At 37.7% G+C, this 21591-nt stretch overlaps 1 protein-coding gene across 4 annotated transcripts in view; it reads left to right on the top strand.

The window, feature by feature from the left end:
- The window catches only part of PDSS2 (decaprenyl diphosphate synthase subunit 2), a 252066-nt gene that overhangs the window by 123199 nt on the left and 107276 nt on the right, over positions 1-21591 (top strand). For all 4 annotated transcript variants that reach the window (XR_011074975.1, XM_068551354.1, XM_068551353.1 and 1 more), the window contains one exon: positions 17119-17317. Coding sequence is in view for 3 of the 4 variants with exons in the window: in XM_068551354.1 (XP_068407455.1) it covers positions 17119-17317 (199 nt within the window). In the remaining variant the exon portion in view is untranslated. The remainder of the gene's footprint in view (positions 1-17118; positions 17318-21591) is intronic.

Here is a 21591-nt window from a genome sequence, read left to right on the forward strand (position 1 = left end):
CTGCAGTGTATTTACCATGCTTTGTTGACATTATCTGCTTTTGTCTTTCACATAATCAGATTACAAACCCTTCAAGGAATGTACTGTATTTTACTCATTTTTTTACCCTAGATCCTATCGAAATTGTGCTTTAGAGAAGAAAGAAACAGAATTTTAAAACATGTTTATTTTTTTCTAAATGAACTTGAATTTTAAATGTGTTTTGTAATGAGCAAAGTTTAATGTAATTTTCTTTTGACTTTATTATCAATCAGTAAAAACCATATACAGATATTGCTGGGTAGGTTACTCTAGATCTTGCTTTAGGATTTAAATCAAATACTATATGAATAAATGTTCATAATTGATAATTTAACATGATAAATATCCAAGAAAAGGTAGTACCATAAAACTACTCAAGATATGCCATTAATAATATGATTCGAATAACTATAAAGTGTTTGTAGAAATACAGAGAAATCAAACTGCGGCTATTAGCAGGGATTCAGAATGGCAGCCACTTACCTTTAGCCCCCTGAGGAACAACCCAGCATCCTGCCCTTTTGTCTCTGTGGGCACCAAAACTTCACCAGCAATCCCCTCTCAAGCCCCTCTCTCGGGACTCCTGGCTTAGTCCTTTCCTATGGAGAAGGGCAAGACCTTTACAGCAGAAGGCAGTTCAATTAGGAACTATCTAAATTATTGCCTAAACCTAAGACCCAGTGAGGCTGAACTGTGGGTACCTTTTTATCTTTGAAGAGGGCTTGCTAAAAGGGCAAGCCAGGGTGTTCTCTGTATCACCTCCCCTGATAAAGTCTTCACTGCATTCTTCTCTTCAGAATGAGATTGAAGACAAAGGGCTAAGTTAGCTTATTCATTTCTCTGCTTTCAATCTGAGTTAATTCTGTCAGTTCACTTTGATTAATATGTAGGCCTCTGTTTTAGACCACAAGCTGGGCACTTGTGTCCAGATGAAAGTATGCTGGTGAAATTAGGTAGTATAATGACTTGACATTCTGATAATTAATTGGCAGTGAATATTTTACTGCAGTTTCTAAGACCCAACTGTTAATTCACATTTCTTTGGTTTAGGTAACCTTACTTAAGCAAAATATAAATAAGAAGCATGTTAATTTTCTTCTGTCTCTGTGTGAAAATGACTTTTGGGCAAATAGTAGCAATTCCATTATTTCGTTCTCCTTAATTTATCCAAGCCATTTGGTACTATGGCCAGAGGATGAAGGATGTTCCTGGACTTTTCTCCTCCTTACTTGTATTGTTCTCATTTCTTTTCCTCTCAGGCCCTGTCTGAGAGGAGACACGCAAGCCTTTGTCCTAAACCTACGCTCCGCCCATATTCCTGTTTCTGTCTGCTGGCTGCGGCCATTCTCGAACCATTCCATGGCAGCTGTCGACTTTGTTCATTGTCTGGCAGGGGCAGTGAGCCCTGTTGGGACCAGCAGCAGCAGTAGCATCAGCAAGCGGACTGGAGAGCCGCCCCCGCCCTCCCACACACGCACCCCCAGCAGCGCTGTGGCAGCCACGCACGGCATGGCGGGGGTGAGCAGAAGCACCCTTGCTCCCACTGATCAAGGAAAGTCCAGCTCTCCTGTCACCTCTTCCATGGAGCCTTCCCGTTACTCCCCCATGTCCTCAGTGATCATCGCTGTGTGTCCCTACAGCAATTACGGACTGTGGCATTCATTTTACGTTGACTATATGCTATATCGTTTTCTTGTTAAATTTTTTTGTGTCACTGTGGTCTATACCCAACTAAACTGTGAGCCCTCAGGGCAGAGACCATGTCTTAAACAACTTTAAGAGAAAGAGTGCATATACACTCATACTTCGATACATACTCAGGGATAGAACAAAAACACTTACAATTTCTATTTCTGGGGTCTGACACATAGTGGGTATTCTATTAATAATTTTATTGAGAATAGTGATAATCAGATAACCCAGGTTAAGTTTTCTCAGTTTTCACCTGTTCTGACTCATTTAAGTTACAAATAATCAAAGTATTTTGCTTTTAAAGTTTTTTTTCCCCATGAATTAACTCAGGAGTGAGCTATTTCATGTGGTTGTGAAATACATATATTAAGGTTAACATATTTTAGCTTACTGTAATGGGGCTATATATAATCTGAATTGAGTGAGTGTGTATTAAATGACTCTTTCTCCTTTCTTATTACATGCTGCTGATCTTTGACTTCCAAATTAGCTTGTGAACCATTTGGTATCATCAACTATCAGCAAGGTTTTTAATAAGGGAAGTTGGTGACTTAGATATTTTAGGTTTATCTTATTCCTTACAACCTTCTTATCTTTTAAACTTACAAACACATTTATAAGAAGAGTCATCAGTATTTTTTAAATGATTACTGTAGGCTTAGATTACTCTTTAAGTGATTGGACTTGATTGGAGGAACGTCTAAAAATGCAGAGTGGTGAAAGGAAGCTGGTTTCCTTTAAGAAAATCACACTGTGGACATAAGAATTAACTAGACCAGTGAGTGGGGAAGATAATAATGGTAGTAGAGTGCCAAGATGATTAAATGTGGAAATGTATAAAGACATGGAAGGCAAGATAAAGCCCACAAGAAATGGAAAAAATCAGATTACTTGGATAGTTAGACATTGCAGAGTTTGCTCAGAATAAGCACAATAATATAGGCAACCACACTCTCAACTGCTTGCTTACTGAAAAGTCTTATAGAGTAGAAGTGCTTGTCTATGAGTTGGAAGTATATTAGATGAGCTTCAAGGTCTCCATTTAGTTCTTTTTTTATTTTTGGCCGTGCCGGGCGGTTTGCGGGATCTTAGTTCCCTGACCAGGGGTTGAACCCGGGCCCATGGCAATGAAAGTGCGGAGTCCTAACTACTGGACTGCCAGGAAATTCCCTCCATTTAATTCTTTAAGTCCAGAGTTTTTGAGATGCTACCTTGTATTTCAGTTGAAAGCATGAATAAAATGTTTCCTGATTAGGATATATAGTTTTATCCCTTCGCAAAGTTAATGTATTTTCTGGGGTGAACAGGGGGCGTGTTCAGATGTCTGTTTCTGGTTTTGTTGTTTTTGTTTTTGTTTTTTGTCCCTGCCAGGCCTTAAGCTCCTTGGGAACAGTACTCCAGCGTGTTTACAGGGTAAAGGCAGCGCCAAGCACAACGCCTGGCACATCACAGCTCACAATATACAGGACTGGCAGAGCCATGTGCACGTTTGGCCATTCTTTGAAAGTACATTTTATTAGTTGTTTGTTTAAAAAGTATGTTATTAAAATGTGTGCATATTTAAATAAGCATATTACTTGCCTTTCCAGGAGTAGAGGTGAGCACTGTGGATCCAGAAGGCCAGGATGAAAAGTCATGGTTACATACAGGGAAAGAGAACGATCACTGGGGTGCAACCAAAAGTAACGTGGTCTTAGAAGTCTCTATAAAAACCAGATACTTATGCTCAGAACTATTTGGGGTTTGAAGCCAACATTTGCAAACTTAACATATTTTGTAAAGCTAATGTATTTTCTGAGGTGATCGGGAGCTATTTTCAAATATATCTATTTCTGTTTATTATGCAGAAAAAGAAAAATTTCACAAATTGGATTATGAAATTCGTCTCTGTGATCCTCTTTGATTATTTAATACCATGTAATCAAATTAATTGATTTTTAAGATTGCTTGTCAAATACTAGTTCAATTTTTTTAAATTTCTGTATATTGAATATCTGCATACCATATACATATCTGAAAGACCACTAATAAGTTATAATTTCTGGAACATATACATTCCAGCATAATAAAAGAATGATTATTCTGTGCCACCTGATTTTGTCACTAAACAGAAATTTTTTGAGAAACTTCCATCTAGAAAACTTACACTTAAATTATTTTATCTGTTCCTTGGGGTAGCATTATATATAGAAAAGATTAGAAGATAAGGGTTGTACTCCTAGATACAATGGATAACTACCTGTATGGCCTTGAATAAAGTACTTAGAATTTCTGGACCTAGATTTCTACCTCTGTAACTGAGGCAGCAGAATTGGATGATGGGCATCCAAGGTCCTCATTATAATTCTTTTCTGAAAAAGGTCCTAAATTTGGTGTTTGGCTTTGAAAGGTCTAAGAACCATGTCAAGCCCCTTCCCACGATAGTATAGGTTTCTGGAACCATGTTTTAGCCTGGGTAGTACCTGTCAGATAACAACTACTTACTAAATGTCTCTTGAATGAATAAATAGAGCTAGAGAACTAGTCCCATTTTGTAAAAATGGGAAAAAAGAAATAAGACATTCATTATCTGTCTACCCGTTTAAGCAGTCAGTGTAATTAAGAAAAAGCCTTGTCTGTTACCCAGCCGATAGTTGGTATTACATAAATCTTTATTGCTTGCTCAATGAATGAAGTTTACTTCTTCCTTACAAAAGTCATATGAAATACCTGTTGTCTGGCCCATTTTCAAACAATAGAAAACCGAGATTTGGGAGGGATGAAATAACTTGTTAAGGTTTTGCAGCTCATAGGAAATGAAGCCAGGATTTAAAACCAGAGCTTTCTGATAACAAAAGTCACTATTCAGATAAACTTAATTCATCGTAAAGTATAAATGACTCATAATTATTCCCAAAGGTTCTGATGTGAGGAGGCAAGATTAGAATAGGAAGACACAGATACTTCAAGTGTTGTGGGAAGATAGGAACACAGAAATCAAGCTTACCACCTTTCTGGAGTTGTACCTGGCCCAACCATTGAGATTACTTGCAATTCTTAGCAGTTTTCTTTTCAAGTAGGTGAGGTGTCAATATGAAAAAAGTATTTTCTTTGCTCATAAAACAAACTTAATGAGTATAGAAGGAAAAACACAGAATGGGAGTTAGGGCACCTGGATTTTAGTTCTAATACCTACAACCCATGGGACCTTAAGTAATTCAGTAGACCTTTTCAATCTACTGATTCCTCATCTGTAATATAGATGTGTTAGTCTAGATCAGTGAATTTTTTAAAAGATTCATAGAAGAACTTCAAGGGCTGGACAGGGGTAGGGAGTGGGGATTGAACTAGAGAGATAGGAAAGGATTGCCCATCACCAAGGGAGGCATCCAGAAGTCCAGGGGACTCTGTGGTCTATACCAAGCCCAGGATGCCCCTGTAAGAATGCCTGTGGTACTGTAATGGATGACTCCCTGTCACCACAGGTTCAGGTCTTGCTGCTCTGTAGGTGCCTCATTCCTGACATGTACTAACGAGATAATTGGGATGTAAAGTTTCCTCTCAAGATTTATTTTAATTGAAAGGTGAATTGATTTAAAAGCAGTAATAGTTAATGTTTATTGAGCCCTTACTATGTGATGTTATTGTTCTAAGAAGTATACATAGAGTCATCTGACGCCCGCAACACTGACATGTGCTTTTGTTATCCCCATTTTACAGATGAAAAGACTAGGCTCTGAGAGTGGTTGAGCAAATTGTTCACGATTACACAGCTAATAAATGGCAGAGCTGAGATATGGATCTAGGCAGTCTGGCTACAGAATCTGCACTCTTAAGCTCTTTGCCATAAGGTGTCTCTAAACAAATCCTAAAAGAGAATTTGAAGATAAGATTTAAAGAAAACCTTGAATACATAAGAGTATATGTGGTATATGCAGAAATGACTGCATACTTGAGTATGATACTTGAATATCTGAAGATCATAAATGCTGCTTTGGAGCATTGCCTTTTGCAATTCCCAGATAACCCTGAATTTCAGATTCCCTGAAGAAAGAATCTGAGTGCCCTTAATTAGGCCAGGTGCTCAGCTCTAGGTCACTCAGCCAGGGTAGGGGAGACTGAGCCCACATAGAAGAGACATGACAGCTACTACCCACGTTACAATCTCAGTAGGGGATGAGGAGGCAGCATTTCCAGAGAAAAGGGAATTGTTATCAGGGTGATCACCCAAAAGGTGTTCACCACAATAATCAATTGGCTAAGTCTGGGCTGACTTCAGGACATAGCTTAGAATTGTTTTTCTTCCCTGAGTCTCTGACATGAAGTTTATGTCCTTGTCATTTCAGAGGCTCATGGAGAAATTATGGACTGCCACAAACCAGATCATTTTTCTTTTTATTTTGAAAGTAGAATAGCCCGTTTAGCAATATCTAACACAGTTTCACTTCTTAGGGGGTTTATCCTACAGAAATACTTCCACATTATGCACGTAGATATGTGTATGAGGATGTTCACTGAAGTATTGTTTATAATATTAGAAAATAGGAAATGACCTAAATATTTATTAATGAGGTCTGGAGAACATTGTGGTATATCCATAAATATCTATCATTAAAAAGAATTAAGTAGTCCCATATGTAGTGATAAGAAAATTCTACAAACTACCTTAAGTGAATAAAGCAAGTTACAGTACAATATATATACAGTATGAACTCATTTTTATAGGAAAATGCATGACATTTGCTCTGTTTATAAATGCATTGCATTTGCTATATGTTTATAAACATGTTAAAAACATATAGCAAAAGTCTGAAAGAAAATATGCTAAACTGTAAGGGAGAGAACTTCTGGGGAAGGAAGTAAGATGGAGGGATAATGAACCTGGTAGGACCCCACAGGATATAATTTTAAATTTGCTAGTAACCATACTAAAAATGTAAAAGAAAATGTGTGTAATTAATGTTAATAATATATTTTATTTAAACTAACATAGCTAAAATATTATCATTTTAACATCATCAATATAAAGCACTTATTATTGAGATTTTTAAAAAAATTTTACTGTCTTTAATGCTTAAGGACATCCCAGTTCAGACCGGTGATGTTTTAAGTGCTTAATAGCTGCATGTGGTTAGCGTCTATCACACTGAACAGCTTATCTCAATATACTTTTGTATTGTTTTGATTTTTTTACAGTAAGAGTATTTTCTCATCTGACTTGTATGATTTATTTTTGTAAGTAGACCGTTTAATTGCTGTGATGTTTTAAAGGCGAGTTTTAATCTTCCTGTACCACTTTTCTATGAAAAAGAAATTTGGATGGCATGCTTGATTCACTTGAAATCAGTAGTCATGGATTTGCATTCCAGTGAACACACATTAAGTCCATATTGGAATTAAATAAAGTAGTACAATTTGAAAAAACAAATGGAGATAGCTTTTTATCGCATCTAAGAGATAGCTTTTTATCGCATCTAAATTGTGATTCACAGAGTTTGTCATTACTTCTTATGTATGTATTACTCCTTTCCTTGCAGCTTTCCTGTGGCAGCCTTTTGAACATTTCTGTTGTTTCTTTGGATGTAAACAGAAACACACTAAAGGAGAAATGTGAAACTTAAAGGTTGCCTGGGGTGTGGGGTGTGATTATAAAGTAATCTGGTGAAAGCTGTATATGGATACCATTTTCTGCATATGTCCTTTGAGATACCTTATAGTCAGTTTTTTAAAAACAAGCATTACTTTCAGATACCTAATAGATCTGTCATTTATATTTGGCTTTGAAGAACATGTATAGCATGTGTACATTTCACTCTTTGTCACAGATTGTAATATTTTTTCAGTCAAAGTATGTTGACATTTCCATTTTATAATTGTTGCTCTTTATAATTAATTTCATTTAAAATTTTAAATACTTGAAAAATTAAAACAAAAATCAAGACAAATAGCCTAAATTAAGAATGACTCTAAATGAGCATAAGGTTTATTTTTTAGGGTGATGGAAATGTTCTAAAATTAGGTTGTAGTGATGGTTGTACAACTCTGTAAATACTAAAATTCAGTGAATTGTACAGTTAAAAATAGGTGAATTTTATGATATATAAATTATATCTCAATAAAGCTGTTTTTAAAAAGAAGATAAAGTAGCCTTCAGTGAACTATAGTCTGAAAATAATTCTATGCATGGTAAAAAGAGTATTTTGTAGGATCTAATTGTTTAAAGTGGTATTTAGAAATGCCATTTGATTTTTAAATATTCCTTTCATTTAATGTTCAGATTGTATGTCTTTCCCTCTCTTGGGTAGTATTTCCTGTAGAGACTCTCTGGCATTTCTTTCCCCTGTGGAAATCTATTTCTTCATCTGTAAAATAGGGTTAATAACTAAACTTGGTGAAGATTAAATGAGATTCTATTTTTTAAAAATCATAATATCTGGGATGTAGTAGGTTATGAATTGTGCACACTGAGTACCTGTCCATGGTTTTTATTGTCTGTAGTTTAAACATGTTGGGGAACCACTCTACTTTTAGTCACAAAATATTTGGGGGAACATTTAGGATCTGTGACTCTAGATTCCTAGGTTGATTAGATAGCAAGTGTAAGCAATCGAATGTAAAGCATATCACTTTATAGCCTATACCCTGACACCTTTTTTTCATAGGAAACAAATCTTTGCCCCTTTACGCTCACCTTACCTTCACATTTCCTAGCCTTAGACACATTTCATGGTCTAAACGAAGACTGCCAAAGTTGCCTTTTCAGACATCATTGCCTCCTGTTATTCAGTTGGAGAGGTCTTTGCAGAATGACATTTCCATCCCACAGTGCTTCCTGTGCCCCATTTAACATGCAGCCTTTGCATTTCTCCTAACCCCTACTTGCTTTCAAAAGAAAACTCAAACCGCAGCCTCTCATGAACAATTCAGAACTCACAGAGCCCTGCCAATAGGTATTGGGCCCAGCACTAAAGTTCAGTAATGATTCTGATTCCCCATATTTTTAAACAATCTCCAAGATTCACAGGTAAAAATCTGCTTGTCTTCTTCGTTTGCCATCACACATTCTTCCTTTCATCCCTCCTAAAACCAAACTATGCATGGCAACTCCAATTCACCAAATATTTTTAGCTTTCTCCTATTCTAACGTAGCTCCCAAGCATTTTCTGGTGTATTATCTGGGTTTCACTGGACTGCCATTTCTCCCAGTCTGGTTGAGCCTGTAGCAAATTTCATAGCTAAATAATGAACCTTCGAAGAAAGAGGTTTGTAATGAAAATGGAAACACCAGCGTGCTCTTTGTAATCAGTTATTTAATCCTCCACCTGCCATAACGTAGAGACGGCTCATAATTATCGGAGCAGAGAACCAGACTCCTGTACTGCAGCAGAAAGAATGAGCACTGTGGGAGGGCAAGTGACAGGATCTACGCTCCAGTGGGGAGGGGGACAGGTATTTTGGAAACTTTGACACAGAATCAGATGTATTTGTATAACCTTTTCATGTAGAACTGTGCTGCAGTCAGAGAGGGGGTTTTGCTTTTCTTCATTAAAAGCTTATTAAATGAAGAAATAGGACAGTCGTTTTGCTTCGGTAGATGGGGGTCAGAGAGGCGGGTCTGATCTCCTCAGGATATTAATGTCTGCCTTCATCCGGGGGAAATGAGCCGTTACTTGAGTTAGAGGCAGCTTTATGTGCTCATCACTAGGGATTCCCATATGTCCAGGGAGCTGTAACAGTAAAAAATGTCAGAGCTCAGTGGTAGAGTGCAGAGGGCTCTCATTGGAATTCATGTCAGGAAGCTCAGCTCCGTCTGCCCAGAGCAAATCTGTTTTATGTTGATCAGCTGTCCATCTGATAAACTGAACTGATGTGGGCATTCCCTCCAAGGCTGCCCTGACAGTGACAGCCACAGCACCCAGATGTCTTATTAGGCTTTTTTGGTAGTCTCAAGTATTTTTAACCCCTTTTGTGATACCCAAACCAAAAAGTACTTTTAGAGACCTAGATAAGGAGGCCTAGCAAGGCTTGCCCTTTGTTTCTCTGGCAGAAAACAGCCCAACTTAAAACTGTTTCCAGAAACCACATACTTAGTTAGCTACCTCTCCTCATAACAAGCATCTAGTTAACCAGCAGGATAATTATGTGTTGACAGTGTCAAGTAGTGTCTAGTTATTCAGAATAATGTTTCTTAAAATGTTATTAGGGACTTGCCTGGTGGTGCGGTGGTTAAGAATCCACCTGCCAATGCAGGGGACAGTGGTTGCAGCACACGGGCTCTAGAGTGCAGGCTCAGTAGTTGTGGCGAATGGGCTTAGGTGCTCTGCGGCATGTAGCATCTTCCTGGACCAGGGATCGAACCAGTGTCCCCTGCATTGATTGGCAGGCAGATTTCTTTTTTAAACATCTTTATTGGAGTATAATTGCTTTACAATGGTGTGTTAGTTTCTGCTTTATAACAAAGTGAATCAGCTATACATATACATATATCCCCATATCTCCTCCCTCTTGCGTCTCCCTCCCCCGTCCCTATCCCACCCCTGTGTAATTTGTTATTACTCATCCCTGGAAGGGGCTAATTGAGCTTAATTGACCTATGGGGTCGCTTCCAACTCTGATTCTATAAATCTGACTTTTTAGTTTATATCATTCCTTACCTTTTGAAACTCAAGAGTGATAGCTGGCCCCTCTACCTTTATAAAATTGATTGCTAAGTAAAGAGCTATTCATTTAACAAATGTTTATAGGCAGGCTAGGGAAATAGGATAGTATCATTTACAGTGTTGTGAGGGAGAGAGAGAGCAGGAAGAAATATGGCTAAAGAAATAATTACAACATAGTACAACAAATGACTGAGCTATGTTCGAAGGCTTTCAAGCACAGAAGGACTTAACTTTGGGGAAGTGAGGGAAGACTTCAGAGAAGTGACGCATGGGCTGATTCTTAAAAATTGTTTAAACAAAAATTTATCATTCACCCTATAGCAGCAAAAGTATGGCACAGTATGGCAAATGGGGGCTACTCTTCGTTGCGGTGCACGGGCTTCTCATTGTGGTGACTTCTCGTTGCAGAGCACGGGCTCTAGGCGTGTGGGCTTCAGTAGTTGTGGCACGCAGGCTTCAGTGGTCGTGGCTCACGGGCTCTAGAGCGCAGGCTCAGTAGTTGTGGCGCACGGGCTTAGTTGCTCCGCGGCATGTGGGATCTTCCCAGACCAGGGCTCGAACCCGTGTCCCCTGCATTGGCAGGCGGGTTCTTAACCACTGCGCCACCAGGGAACCCCCTGTGATATAGTTTTTTTTTTTTTTTTTTTAATATTTATTTATTTATGGCTGTGTTGGGTCTTTGTTTCTGTGCGAGGGCTTTCTCTAGTTGCGGCAAGTGGGGGCCACTCTTCACCGTGGTGCGCGGGCCTCTCACTATCGTGGCCTCTCTTGTTGCGGAGCATAGGCTCTAGACGCGCAGGCTCAGTAATTGTGGCTCACGGACCTAGTTGCTCCGCGGCACGTGGGATCTTCCCAGACCAGGGCTCGAACCCGTGTCCCCTGCATCGGCAGGCAGGTTCTCAACCACTGCGCCACCAGGGAAGCCCTGTGATATAGTTTTTATTGACCGTATCTTTTAGGAGTTTATTTGACTCCAACAAAGAGTAGCTTAAAGGAATGCAGTGTTTATTTATCTCACATAACAAGAAGTCTAGAGATGGGCATGTCAGAGCTGGTGCAGCCCTAAGAAGTCATTAGGGGTCCAGGCTTCTCATTTCTTCCTGCTCTACCATCCTTAGGTTGGGGGCCCTCTTAGGATCCTTAAAGTTTCCATTGTGCCCCCAGGCAGCTGGACCATAACCAAACAGGTGGAAGGGCTAAGCTCAAAATGCCAAAGGCGTGCCATCTGAATCTGTCACCTTATATCAGAAACTCATTTGATTTCTCAGAAACTCCACCTTGTGGACCTCCGCTTACATTCATTGGCCAAACTGTGCTACACAGTCACCTCTAGCCTCAAGGGATCTTGAGGAGGTGAGTATTTTTAAATGAGTACATTGTCTCTCCAACTGTAACTACAGGTATGTTAGTAGTGAGGAAGGAGAGAGTGAAGAGGTAACTAGCAATGTCTGCTATCTTATTTCTAAAGCTTAGGATGCTAAAAAAATTGGAGAATGGTTGGAAGAATATGGATCAAAGCAGATTAAGTTGTTTAACATATAATTGAAAGAAAGTAATTTGGTGAAAATTCATGTAAAAACATTGATTAATCCTCAGGGTTACATTCAATGTAGTAATTACTTCCTTACTCTGATTACTTAACATAAGCAGTATTCATTTGTGACACTTTTCCAATCAAGATTTAGCATGAAAAATACCCAAGTACTAAAATATATGTACATAAGATTGCATGAAGACTTTTATATAAGATAATTTTAAAAATCCAGTACATTGAAAGTTTACTAGATTGCTTTGGGTGGCTAAAATAGGAATAAGATAATGAAAAGGAAAAATTCCCAGATTCTTTCATATTGTCACTGCTTCTCTGCTATATGCTAAATTAACTCTTGTGTAATGTGGCCTGAAGTTGTTTATCTAATGGTAAAATCTTAGAAGTTGAGAGCATCATACTAGATAGTGGAATTGCAGGACAGATTTCAAGATGACCAGTCAGTTCATTTCTATTTCTTGTAGAAAAGTAGGTACCAATAATAGCAGTAATTTTGTCTCTTTTTAACTATTAACTACCAGCCTAAGTAATTTTTTTTTAATCCCCAAATTTTAGAATTTTAGAGCTGAATCTTAAATTTTAGGACTGAAATCCCTGAATCTTAGAACTGGAAGAGACTGTTTCTCCAGTTCCCCTCCTTTCAGTGTTCAGAAGACCAAGGGCCTGAGAGTTTAAGGGATTTGCCCACGACCTGTCTGTTATAGGCAGAGGTAGAACTGTTATCCAGATTACTGACTGAGTTAAATCACTTGATTTGATTCTAACCAAATGATTTGGAAACAACTTGATTACTTTCCCTAGCTACTATGAACAAAAAGAGTCAAGTCTAGTCATTAATATACTTTCTCCTAGAAAAATTCTCTTCTGTAGTGCTTAGAACTAAGGATGAAAATTGGACAAGTTTGTGGTGGGCATATACCAATCTTGGTAACATTGGTGGCTTTGGCCCCCTACCACCATTTACTATTCATTAGGTAAATAAACATTTTAAATTATCATTGGTCACTATGACAAGGTGGCTGAGTTCCAGCTTTGTCCTTTATAAACTGAATGTTCCGACCAGGTATTTAACCTCCCACACCTGCTGTAATTAGAATCACAAGTAGATAAGTGAAAGTTCTTTGCGAATGGTGGGTACTGTACATATTATGGTTTTTCACTTTTGTTATTACCACTGTTTTTGTTGTTTCTGGCCATGTGGCATTTAAAGATTGCCATTTGTTTAATGAATGCAGTTTTATGATTATAGATGTCTTTATTAAAAGCTCCCAATCATTCATTTTCATCCTTAGGGTAATTCAGAACACCTACAACTTCTGCTTTCCTGGTTATTACTTTCTTTCATAAGCTGAACTGCATGAGAGATTTATCCAGTGCTTAACCCTTCCTGAGTTTTATACTTGCTCATAATCTCATTGTGCAATTTTTGTGAAATGTAGCAGCGAACTTTTTCGTAAACTAGAATACATTTGCAGGGTACTAATAAAATATATTTTTATTCCTTTCTTTTAGTCACTCTTTTAAAGGATAGTTTTAAATTTTAGCTCCCTTTTTAAAAATGTTTTCTGTTAACTTCTCAATAGTCTTATAAGTCTCCATCCTTGGTGATTTTCTTTGGGATGTAGTGAGGTTTTAATCTAAACCATGAATTTACTCTTTTCAGAAGCTGTTTAACTCACTGGTTCATCTTCTCCTACACCCCCAATTTGTAGTCAGATACAGAATGTACACGGGGTCATTTTTACATATTCTTTTACTTTTTTTGTTTTTTCTTTTTTTGAAGCAAGGGGAGTAAATTAGAAACGTAATTTTTCTTTTGTAGATGCCAAGTATTTTGGCTCCTTTACTTTATTACATCTTTATGTAATTACTGTACTATAGTTGTTAAACGAGTACTACATTTTTTTGAGAGAAGAGTCTCTTATATTTATTATTTGATTGTCTTATATTTATTTGTCTCCTTGTCTAAGGCTGTTATTCTAGGTCAAATGCTTAAATTTGACCTTTAGGTCAAACCCTTTTATTACTTGGGCCTTTGTTATAGCTTCCTCCACTGATCTCTCTACTTTCACTACCTACTTTTTAATATTTTATTTAGGTATATTTTCTATCTTTCAAGTTACCACAGACAAAAGTTTTGCAAGTTGTTTCCCTACCTTATAACACCATATGTTTTTGCTCAATCCCCCAATAACAGTTTCCTCACTGCCTTTCCAGATTCTACTAAGACTTTGCCATTTCTTCAGCCTTTACCTCTAGCCCCAAACATTCAGACTCAAAGCCATTGACACATATTTTAGGCTTTTGTTGCAACAGCACCCACTCCTAGATATACCAGTTTCTGTATCAGATAGCTATTGCTTCATAGCAAACTATCCTAAGATTTAGTGACTTGAAACAGCCATTTTATTTCTTACATTCTGGGGTTGCTCGTGTGACTGCAGTGGACAAGCCTTAATGCATAAACACTTAGAAGGCTTTGCTTATGTCACGTGTGCTAATGTCTTTTTGGCCAAAGTAAGTCACATGGTGAAGCCTAAAGTTAGTGTGGAGGGGACTACACAGGAGCGTGGAAACGAAGAGGCATGATTCACATGGGGCCATTTGTAACAGATTTCAATGGATTTCTAGCTCTGTATTACTGTGTGCCTTTGGGCAAGTCATTAAACTGTGTACAACAATTTTCTCACCTATAAAAAGAGGTTAGTAATACTTATCATAGGGTGGTTATGAGGTTTAAATTTTTTAGTAATTGTTGATTTTTTTATGATTATAAAAGTAATAGGGCTTCCCTGGTGGCGCAGTGGTTGAGAATCTGCCTGCCAATGCAGGGGACACGGGTTCGAGCCCTGGTCTGGGAAGATCCCACATGCCGAGGAGCAACTGGGCCCGTGAGCCACAACTACTGAGCCTGCGCATCTGGAGCCTGTGCTCCGCAACAGGAGAGGCCGCGATAGTGAGGCCCGCGCACCGCAATGAAGAGTGACCCCCGCTCGCCGCAACTAGAGAAAGCCCTCGCACAGAAACGAAGACCCAACACAGCTTAAAAAAATAAATAAATAAATTTATAAAAGTAATACTTTTGTTGTAGAAAATGTACAAACTATAGAAAAGTATAAAAAAGAAAACAAACATCTCTTGAAATCCCGTCTGATACAGTACTATACTATAAGCTCCTCAAGGGCCTTCTCTATTTTAATTACTGCTGTAGATATATATCTTGGTTCTTGTTCTGAAAGATAAGGTCCTTGAAGGAAGAGACCACATTCTGTTCATCTCTGTAAATCCCACAGCTTTGCATTTAGGATTAAAAGTAATAATGCATAAAAGTGCTTAACCTAATGTCTGGCACAAGTTATATTCCCACTTAAATTGGAGTTTTATTAGATACCAGTAAGAATTCTCAGAAATCTTAAAAGTTATACTGAGAACAGAGTATCTAAATGGAACTGTGGAGGGTGGCCCTTACTGGTCAGCTTCTCTCTGGGGAATCCTGGTGACTCGTGGGATAGAGAGTGGGGAATGGTAGAGAGAAGAAAGGTGTCAGGATCTGCTTATGGATCCCAAACTACTTGATGGAAAGGCCTCTAATAAAAACTTCATTCAAGGGCTTCCCTGGTGGCGCAGTGGTTGAGAGTCCGCCTGCCAATGCAGGGGACGTGGGTTCAAGCCCTGGTCTGGGAAGATCCCACATGCCGTGGAGCACCTAAGCCCGTGAGCCACAACTACTGAGCCTGCGCGTCTGGAGCCTGTCCTCCGCAACAAGAGAGGCCGCGACAGTGAGAGGCCCGCGCACCGCGATGAAGAGTGGCCCCCACTTGCCACAACTAGAGAAAGCCCTCGCATAGAAACGAAGACCCAACACAACCAAAAATAAATAAATAAATAAATAAATAAACCCAAAGTTTAAAAAAATAAAAATAAAAATAAAAACTTCAAGTGTCTTTGCGAGGGTGCTTGATACGAAGTTACACCAAACCCTCAGCTGCATCTGCCACAGTTCTGTCTTCAGCTTCATGATGTTTCCCTAAGTTTGAAGCATTCAGCTAACAATGGCAAGACAGAGACACCAGAAATGTACACCTGATTTCCATGACAAACTGGTATATACTAGTGGGGCCACTTTGTGTTGCTATATGGGTATATGCAGCAACACAAATTGGAATACTGTGGAACCTGTCCCATGCTAGCAGAGTCACCCCAAAAGAATGGAGAGATCAGTGATCATCAGTCATCCAGCTGGTATAATACTGAATTGCTTCAAAACCAACTCATAATTGATGCCAAGTAAAAGTACCGTGTACCCATTAAAATATGGCATGATTGAAAAAAAGTGCATTTGAAACCTTCAAAACCAAACCCCATGAAACTTCAAAATGCTAAGTGAAATAAGTCAGAGAAAGACAAATACTGTATGGTTTCACTTACATGTGGGATATAAAAAAAAACAAAACAAAACCAAAAACTGAACTCATAGATACAGAGAACAGATTGGTGGCTGCCAGAGGTTGGGGTCGGGGGTGTGGGGGGTGGGAAGGGAGACAAAATGGGTGAAGGTGGTCAAAAGGCACGAACTTCTAGTTATTTAAAAGAAAAAAAAAGCCATGAAGATATAATGTACTGGGGATATAATGTATAAATGGTGACTGTGGTTAATAATACTGTATTGTGTATTTGTAAGTTGCTAAGACAGTAGATCTTCTCATCACAAGAAAAAAAAAATTTGTGACTACATGTGGTGACAGATGTTAACTAGGCTTACTGTGGTGTTCATTTTGCAATACAGCCCTCCCTTGATATCCACGGGGGATTGGTTCCAGGACCCACTTCAAATACCAAAATCCACGGATGCTCAAGGCCCATAGCCGGTCCTCCATATCTGTGGTTCCACATCTGCAAATCCAACCAACCTCGGATTGTATAATACCTAAGTATTTATTGAAAATATCCTCATGTAAATGGACTCACACAGTTCAATCCCGTGTTGTTCAAAGGTCAACTGTATGTACAAATACCAAATCATTATGTTGTACACCTGAAACTAATATAATGTTATATGTCAATTATATCTTAATAGAAAAAAAGTTCATGAAAAAGGAATAATCTTAAAAAAGGGACACTAATCTATAAAATATTTTGTTGTTGAAAACTGAAGTCTGACATTAGTGATAAGTTGGTATTCTTTATACTCAGACAAGTCTTACCTTTATGTTTTAGTCAAAGAAGTTTGGCAGAGATCACAGAACTTATCCATACTGCTCTCCTTGTACATCGTGGGATAGTAAATTTAGATGAATTGCAATCTTCTGATGGGCCACTGAAAGACATGCAGTTTGGAAATAAAATAGCTATCCTGAGTGGAGACTTTCTTCTAGCAAATGCCTGCAATGGACTAGCTCTGCTACAGAACACCAAGGTAAAACTGGGCAGGGTTTGCTTGTATCTGGATGGCCTTTGGTTGACTGCAGGAGCCACAGAGGTCTGGACACCCTGCTGCCTCAACTCCCCACACATAGATGCTCAGTAAAATTGTGATGATGATAATGACGATGATGGCAGTGTCAACACCAGTTAAAACTGGTAAATGCTAGGAAAGAGTTTTGAAATTAATTTCTATTTTTTTCTGATTATAGATGGAATTATTTGTTAATTATAGGGTAGTGTTAAATATTCAATATAAAGAAAATATAAATAAATATTACCTATCATCTCACTATCCAGAAATAATCACTGTTGGTTGATATTTTCATGTATTTCCTTTCAGTCTTTTTTTGTTTGTTTATTCATACCTTTATATATGTGGATTTGGGGGTAACATAAGTGAGAACTTACATGTGCAAGATTTTTTTTTAATCCTGCCTGTTTTCTCCCATGGCATATATGATGTGGGCATTTTCCCATGTCATTAACTTTTTTCATAAACTTTTTAATGGTTGCACAATATCCAATTATTTAGATGTAATATTGTTTATTTAAGAAGTTCCTTATTTTTGGACATTTAGGTTGCTTCTGCTATTTTACTATCATAAATAGATTTGCAGTCAACATCTTTACACATCAGTTTTTCCTCATTCCAGATTATTTCTTTAAGATAAATTCCTAGAAGGATTCAAAGGGTTTAAACATCTTTAGTATTCTTGATATATATTGCCAAGCTGCCTTCTAGAAAGATTGTAGAGGTAGTCCTTATTTATCAGTTAGGATTAGGTGTGACTATAAAATAACAGTGACCAAAACAAGATAAGAATTTATTTTTCTCATTTTTTACATATTTTTACTATCTGGGAGTAGGCAGTCCAAGGTTGATATGGTGATTCTAAAGTCAGGAACCTAGGCTCCTTCTATCTTACTGCTCTGCCATTCCTATCTTACCACTTTGTGGCCCAAGATAGTTGCCATCATGTCTTCACTCCAGTCAATAGGAAGGAAGAAGGAGGAAGGGCAAAGAAGGGCAGATCTCCTCCGTTGAAGATCAAGTAAATGTACATCCTGGACACCAAGGACAGTCTCAGTGTAAGTCTGCTGTCCCAGAATCCCATCTGACTTAGCATTTGTCCTGGATTTTTTGTTTTTAACAGATATGGTTACTAATAATTACATTAGAATAAGCCAGCATGGGCTTGATAGATCTCCGCTTTCTACTCCCAGCCTCTGCCTCAATTTTTGTCTAACATAGGCCCATAATATGTGAGACCCACGTACAGTAGGGGGAGTTCTCATGTTAAGTTATTATTAAATCTGAAAGACAACCAGCAGTAACGCCTCTCTTTTCCCAGTGCTTTCAGACATCTCGCAATCAAGGACAGAATGCAGGGCAATTGTTAATATAACAAAGTACACTGAATGTCTAGAGACAGTTAACTCCTTTCTGTCTCAGGTGGTAGAAGTATTTGACACTGCTGCCCCAGCTGGCCATTTGGTGTATCACCCAATTGTATGGCCCAAGTCTGGCCTTCAGGAGTCATAAAACCACCAGGTACCAGTCCAAAAGCTCAGTGGGAAATATAGTAAGTTAGAGGTCCATTGTCTATGAAATAGACATGTGGGAAATCGAGGCTGATCAGTTCTGTGTAGACTGAGTGTGGTGACCTAGATGGGTGGGATGGGGGTGGAGGGTGGGAGAGAGGTCCAAGAGGGAGGGGGTACAGGTATACACATAGCTGATTCACTTCATTGTATTATTTATTTGTTTGTTTATTTATTTTGGCTGTACCGGATCTTAGTTGCGGCATGTGGGCTTTTTAGTTGCAGCCTGCGGGCTCTTAGTTGTGGCATGCATGTGGGATATATTTCCCCTACCAGGGATCGAACCTGGGCTACCTGCATTGGGAGTGCGGAGTCTTACCCACTGGACCACCAGGGAAGTCCCTGGCAGTACTTTGTTTTTGAGATAAACCTTTTGGCAACAGCTCAAAAAAATAAAAGTATATATTTTATGTTTAAAAAGTGCTGGATTTTTGTTTCTCAAAAAAGTTAATAAGGAATGTGTAACTTGCATAAAATGTTTATTGACGTTTACTGTCCACTACGGAGACTGTAGTGGTATCACTGACCACATCAAAACAAGAAGAGTCGAATCTGCTGAAAAAGTGTCAGGATCTAGTTCCAAAATTAGTGTTACTTTAGGGAGGCTTAAATGGTTTAAGCCATGTAGCTGAAGAAAGTATACATACAACTCTGTAAAGCCTAACTTTTGTTTAGATAAATAACTATTCTTCTAAATTGATTTCACTCATTTTTGTCTACAAGTGATAGCTTTATGTTTGTTGTCTCCAATGATGGAAGAACTTTGCAAACAGTTAAATAAATCCAGTTTCAGTTGAATGTTATCAGGTACTTCAAGTAATTAAATCATTTTAGTTAATTCTAAAAATGTTTTCTTTTTCCATCCATTCGTGGAATCAAGGTAAAGCTTTTGGAAGTATATTCTATCAAAGGTAAGGACATTTTGAGTGAGATTGGAAATTCAGTTTAAAAGTTGAATATGAGGGACTTCCCTGGTGGTCCAGTGGTTAAGACTTCGCCTTCCAGTGAAGGGGGTGTGGGCTCAATCCCTGGTCAGGGAGCTAAGATGTCACATGCCTCACGGCCAAAAAACCAAAACATAAAACAGAAGCAATATTGTAATAAATTCAATAAAGACTTAAAAAAAAAGTTGAACATGAAAGATAAAATTGTTAGTTTACAATATTAATACAAGTACAAATTTAGGTGAAACACATACAGTGTTGTGATAAAAATGACCGTCTTACTATCTTGAGAAATCTATGGAGTACTTGGAACTGGTTGAGGCATACCCATAATTCATAATTGCATCGAAGCAAACACCAACATTCTACTAATTGAAATAGAAGCTATTGTTACAAAAATTTACAAATATCTTTATAGTCAGAGTCTCTGGACTACAAGATTCGGGGGATATAGCTGATGTTGAGTATAAAGCTATATAGTTCAGCACCACAGTATGTGCCTTCTCTCTTTGTTGCCTGTCATCAATCAGATTTTAGAAATCTTTATGCCCAACAATGGTATTGAACTTTGTTATAAATGGCTCATCGAAGTTTTGGTGACATTTTGTTCAAAATCAATTGGAAATCTGAAATCAATTGTTCAACAACTGAAACACCCAATGAAGCTTTTATAGAACTGCAATTAATGAAAACAAAATTTCCATTGGAATTTTTCCCTACGGAAGGAAAGAAGGAATTGAACAAAATAAATGGTAAGCACTCAAATGCTCTACAAGATTAAAATTTGCAATTCTGTACTTCTGATTTGGAATATTTCATCTTGCAGGAAGAATCTTTTGGTGGTGCTCCTATTTTGAATAAATTATACACATACATGAATAAAATGAAATTGAGAAGGCCTAGACTTTGCAGCATCTAATTTTGGCAAAACATTCAAAAGAATCATAGAATCAATTTATTTGACAAGTTTTATCTTTTAAAAATATTTGCCAAAGAAAGGTACTCTGAAGGAAGCAAGAAAACAGTACCTTGGAAATATTTGGGGTGGAATAGTTACACTTTTCAATGTGAAAAAAAAAAAATTAGAATTGAGTGTCTCTTCCATTTAGCAAATTTGCTCTGAGCTTACCAAGTAACTCAGAACCTGTAGAAAGAGCATCTTTCTCAATTAAAAATATTATGGTCTACCAATAAGAATCAATTAAAATATCAATAGTTTCAAATTAATTAATTATAAAATGCAACTGTGAAGAATATTGCTAGCAGTTTTATTTTCAAATGCCATATTTTTACAGACACATCCTTCAGAAAAATGCCAGTGACACAGTATTAGAGACAGGTATTGCTAAGAAACAAAGCATGTGAATATGTACCAAGAATAATTATTCTACTGACTATTTTTTAATATTCAGATTATCAATATAAAGAAGTTCTTTTTTATTTTATTTTAATGTACATGGATATATGTTATTTTTATTTCTTTTGAAATTTTATTTTTGAAAATGGTTTTTGAATAGAACTAGTTAACAAGTCCCCCAGTATAATAAAATCAATTGTTAGTTAATAAATACCAGTTTCAAAAAGTACAAAATTTTAATTATTTTAGCACTCCCTTTTACTCTCACATGGCCCAGTTTGGATGATAAATTGTATAGTGTCACCACTTTAAAGACATTTCTCAGAAGTTATTTGAAATCCTTCTGCTTACATCCTATTGGCT

This window comes from Eschrichtius robustus, chromosome 9 (genome assembly GCF_028021215.1).
Source record: "Eschrichtius robustus isolate mEscRob2 chromosome 9, mEscRob2.pri, whole genome shotgun sequence".
In the NCBI taxonomy this organism is placed as follows: domain Eukaryota; kingdom Metazoa; phylum Chordata; class Mammalia; order Artiodactyla; family Eschrichtiidae; genus Eschrichtius; species Eschrichtius robustus.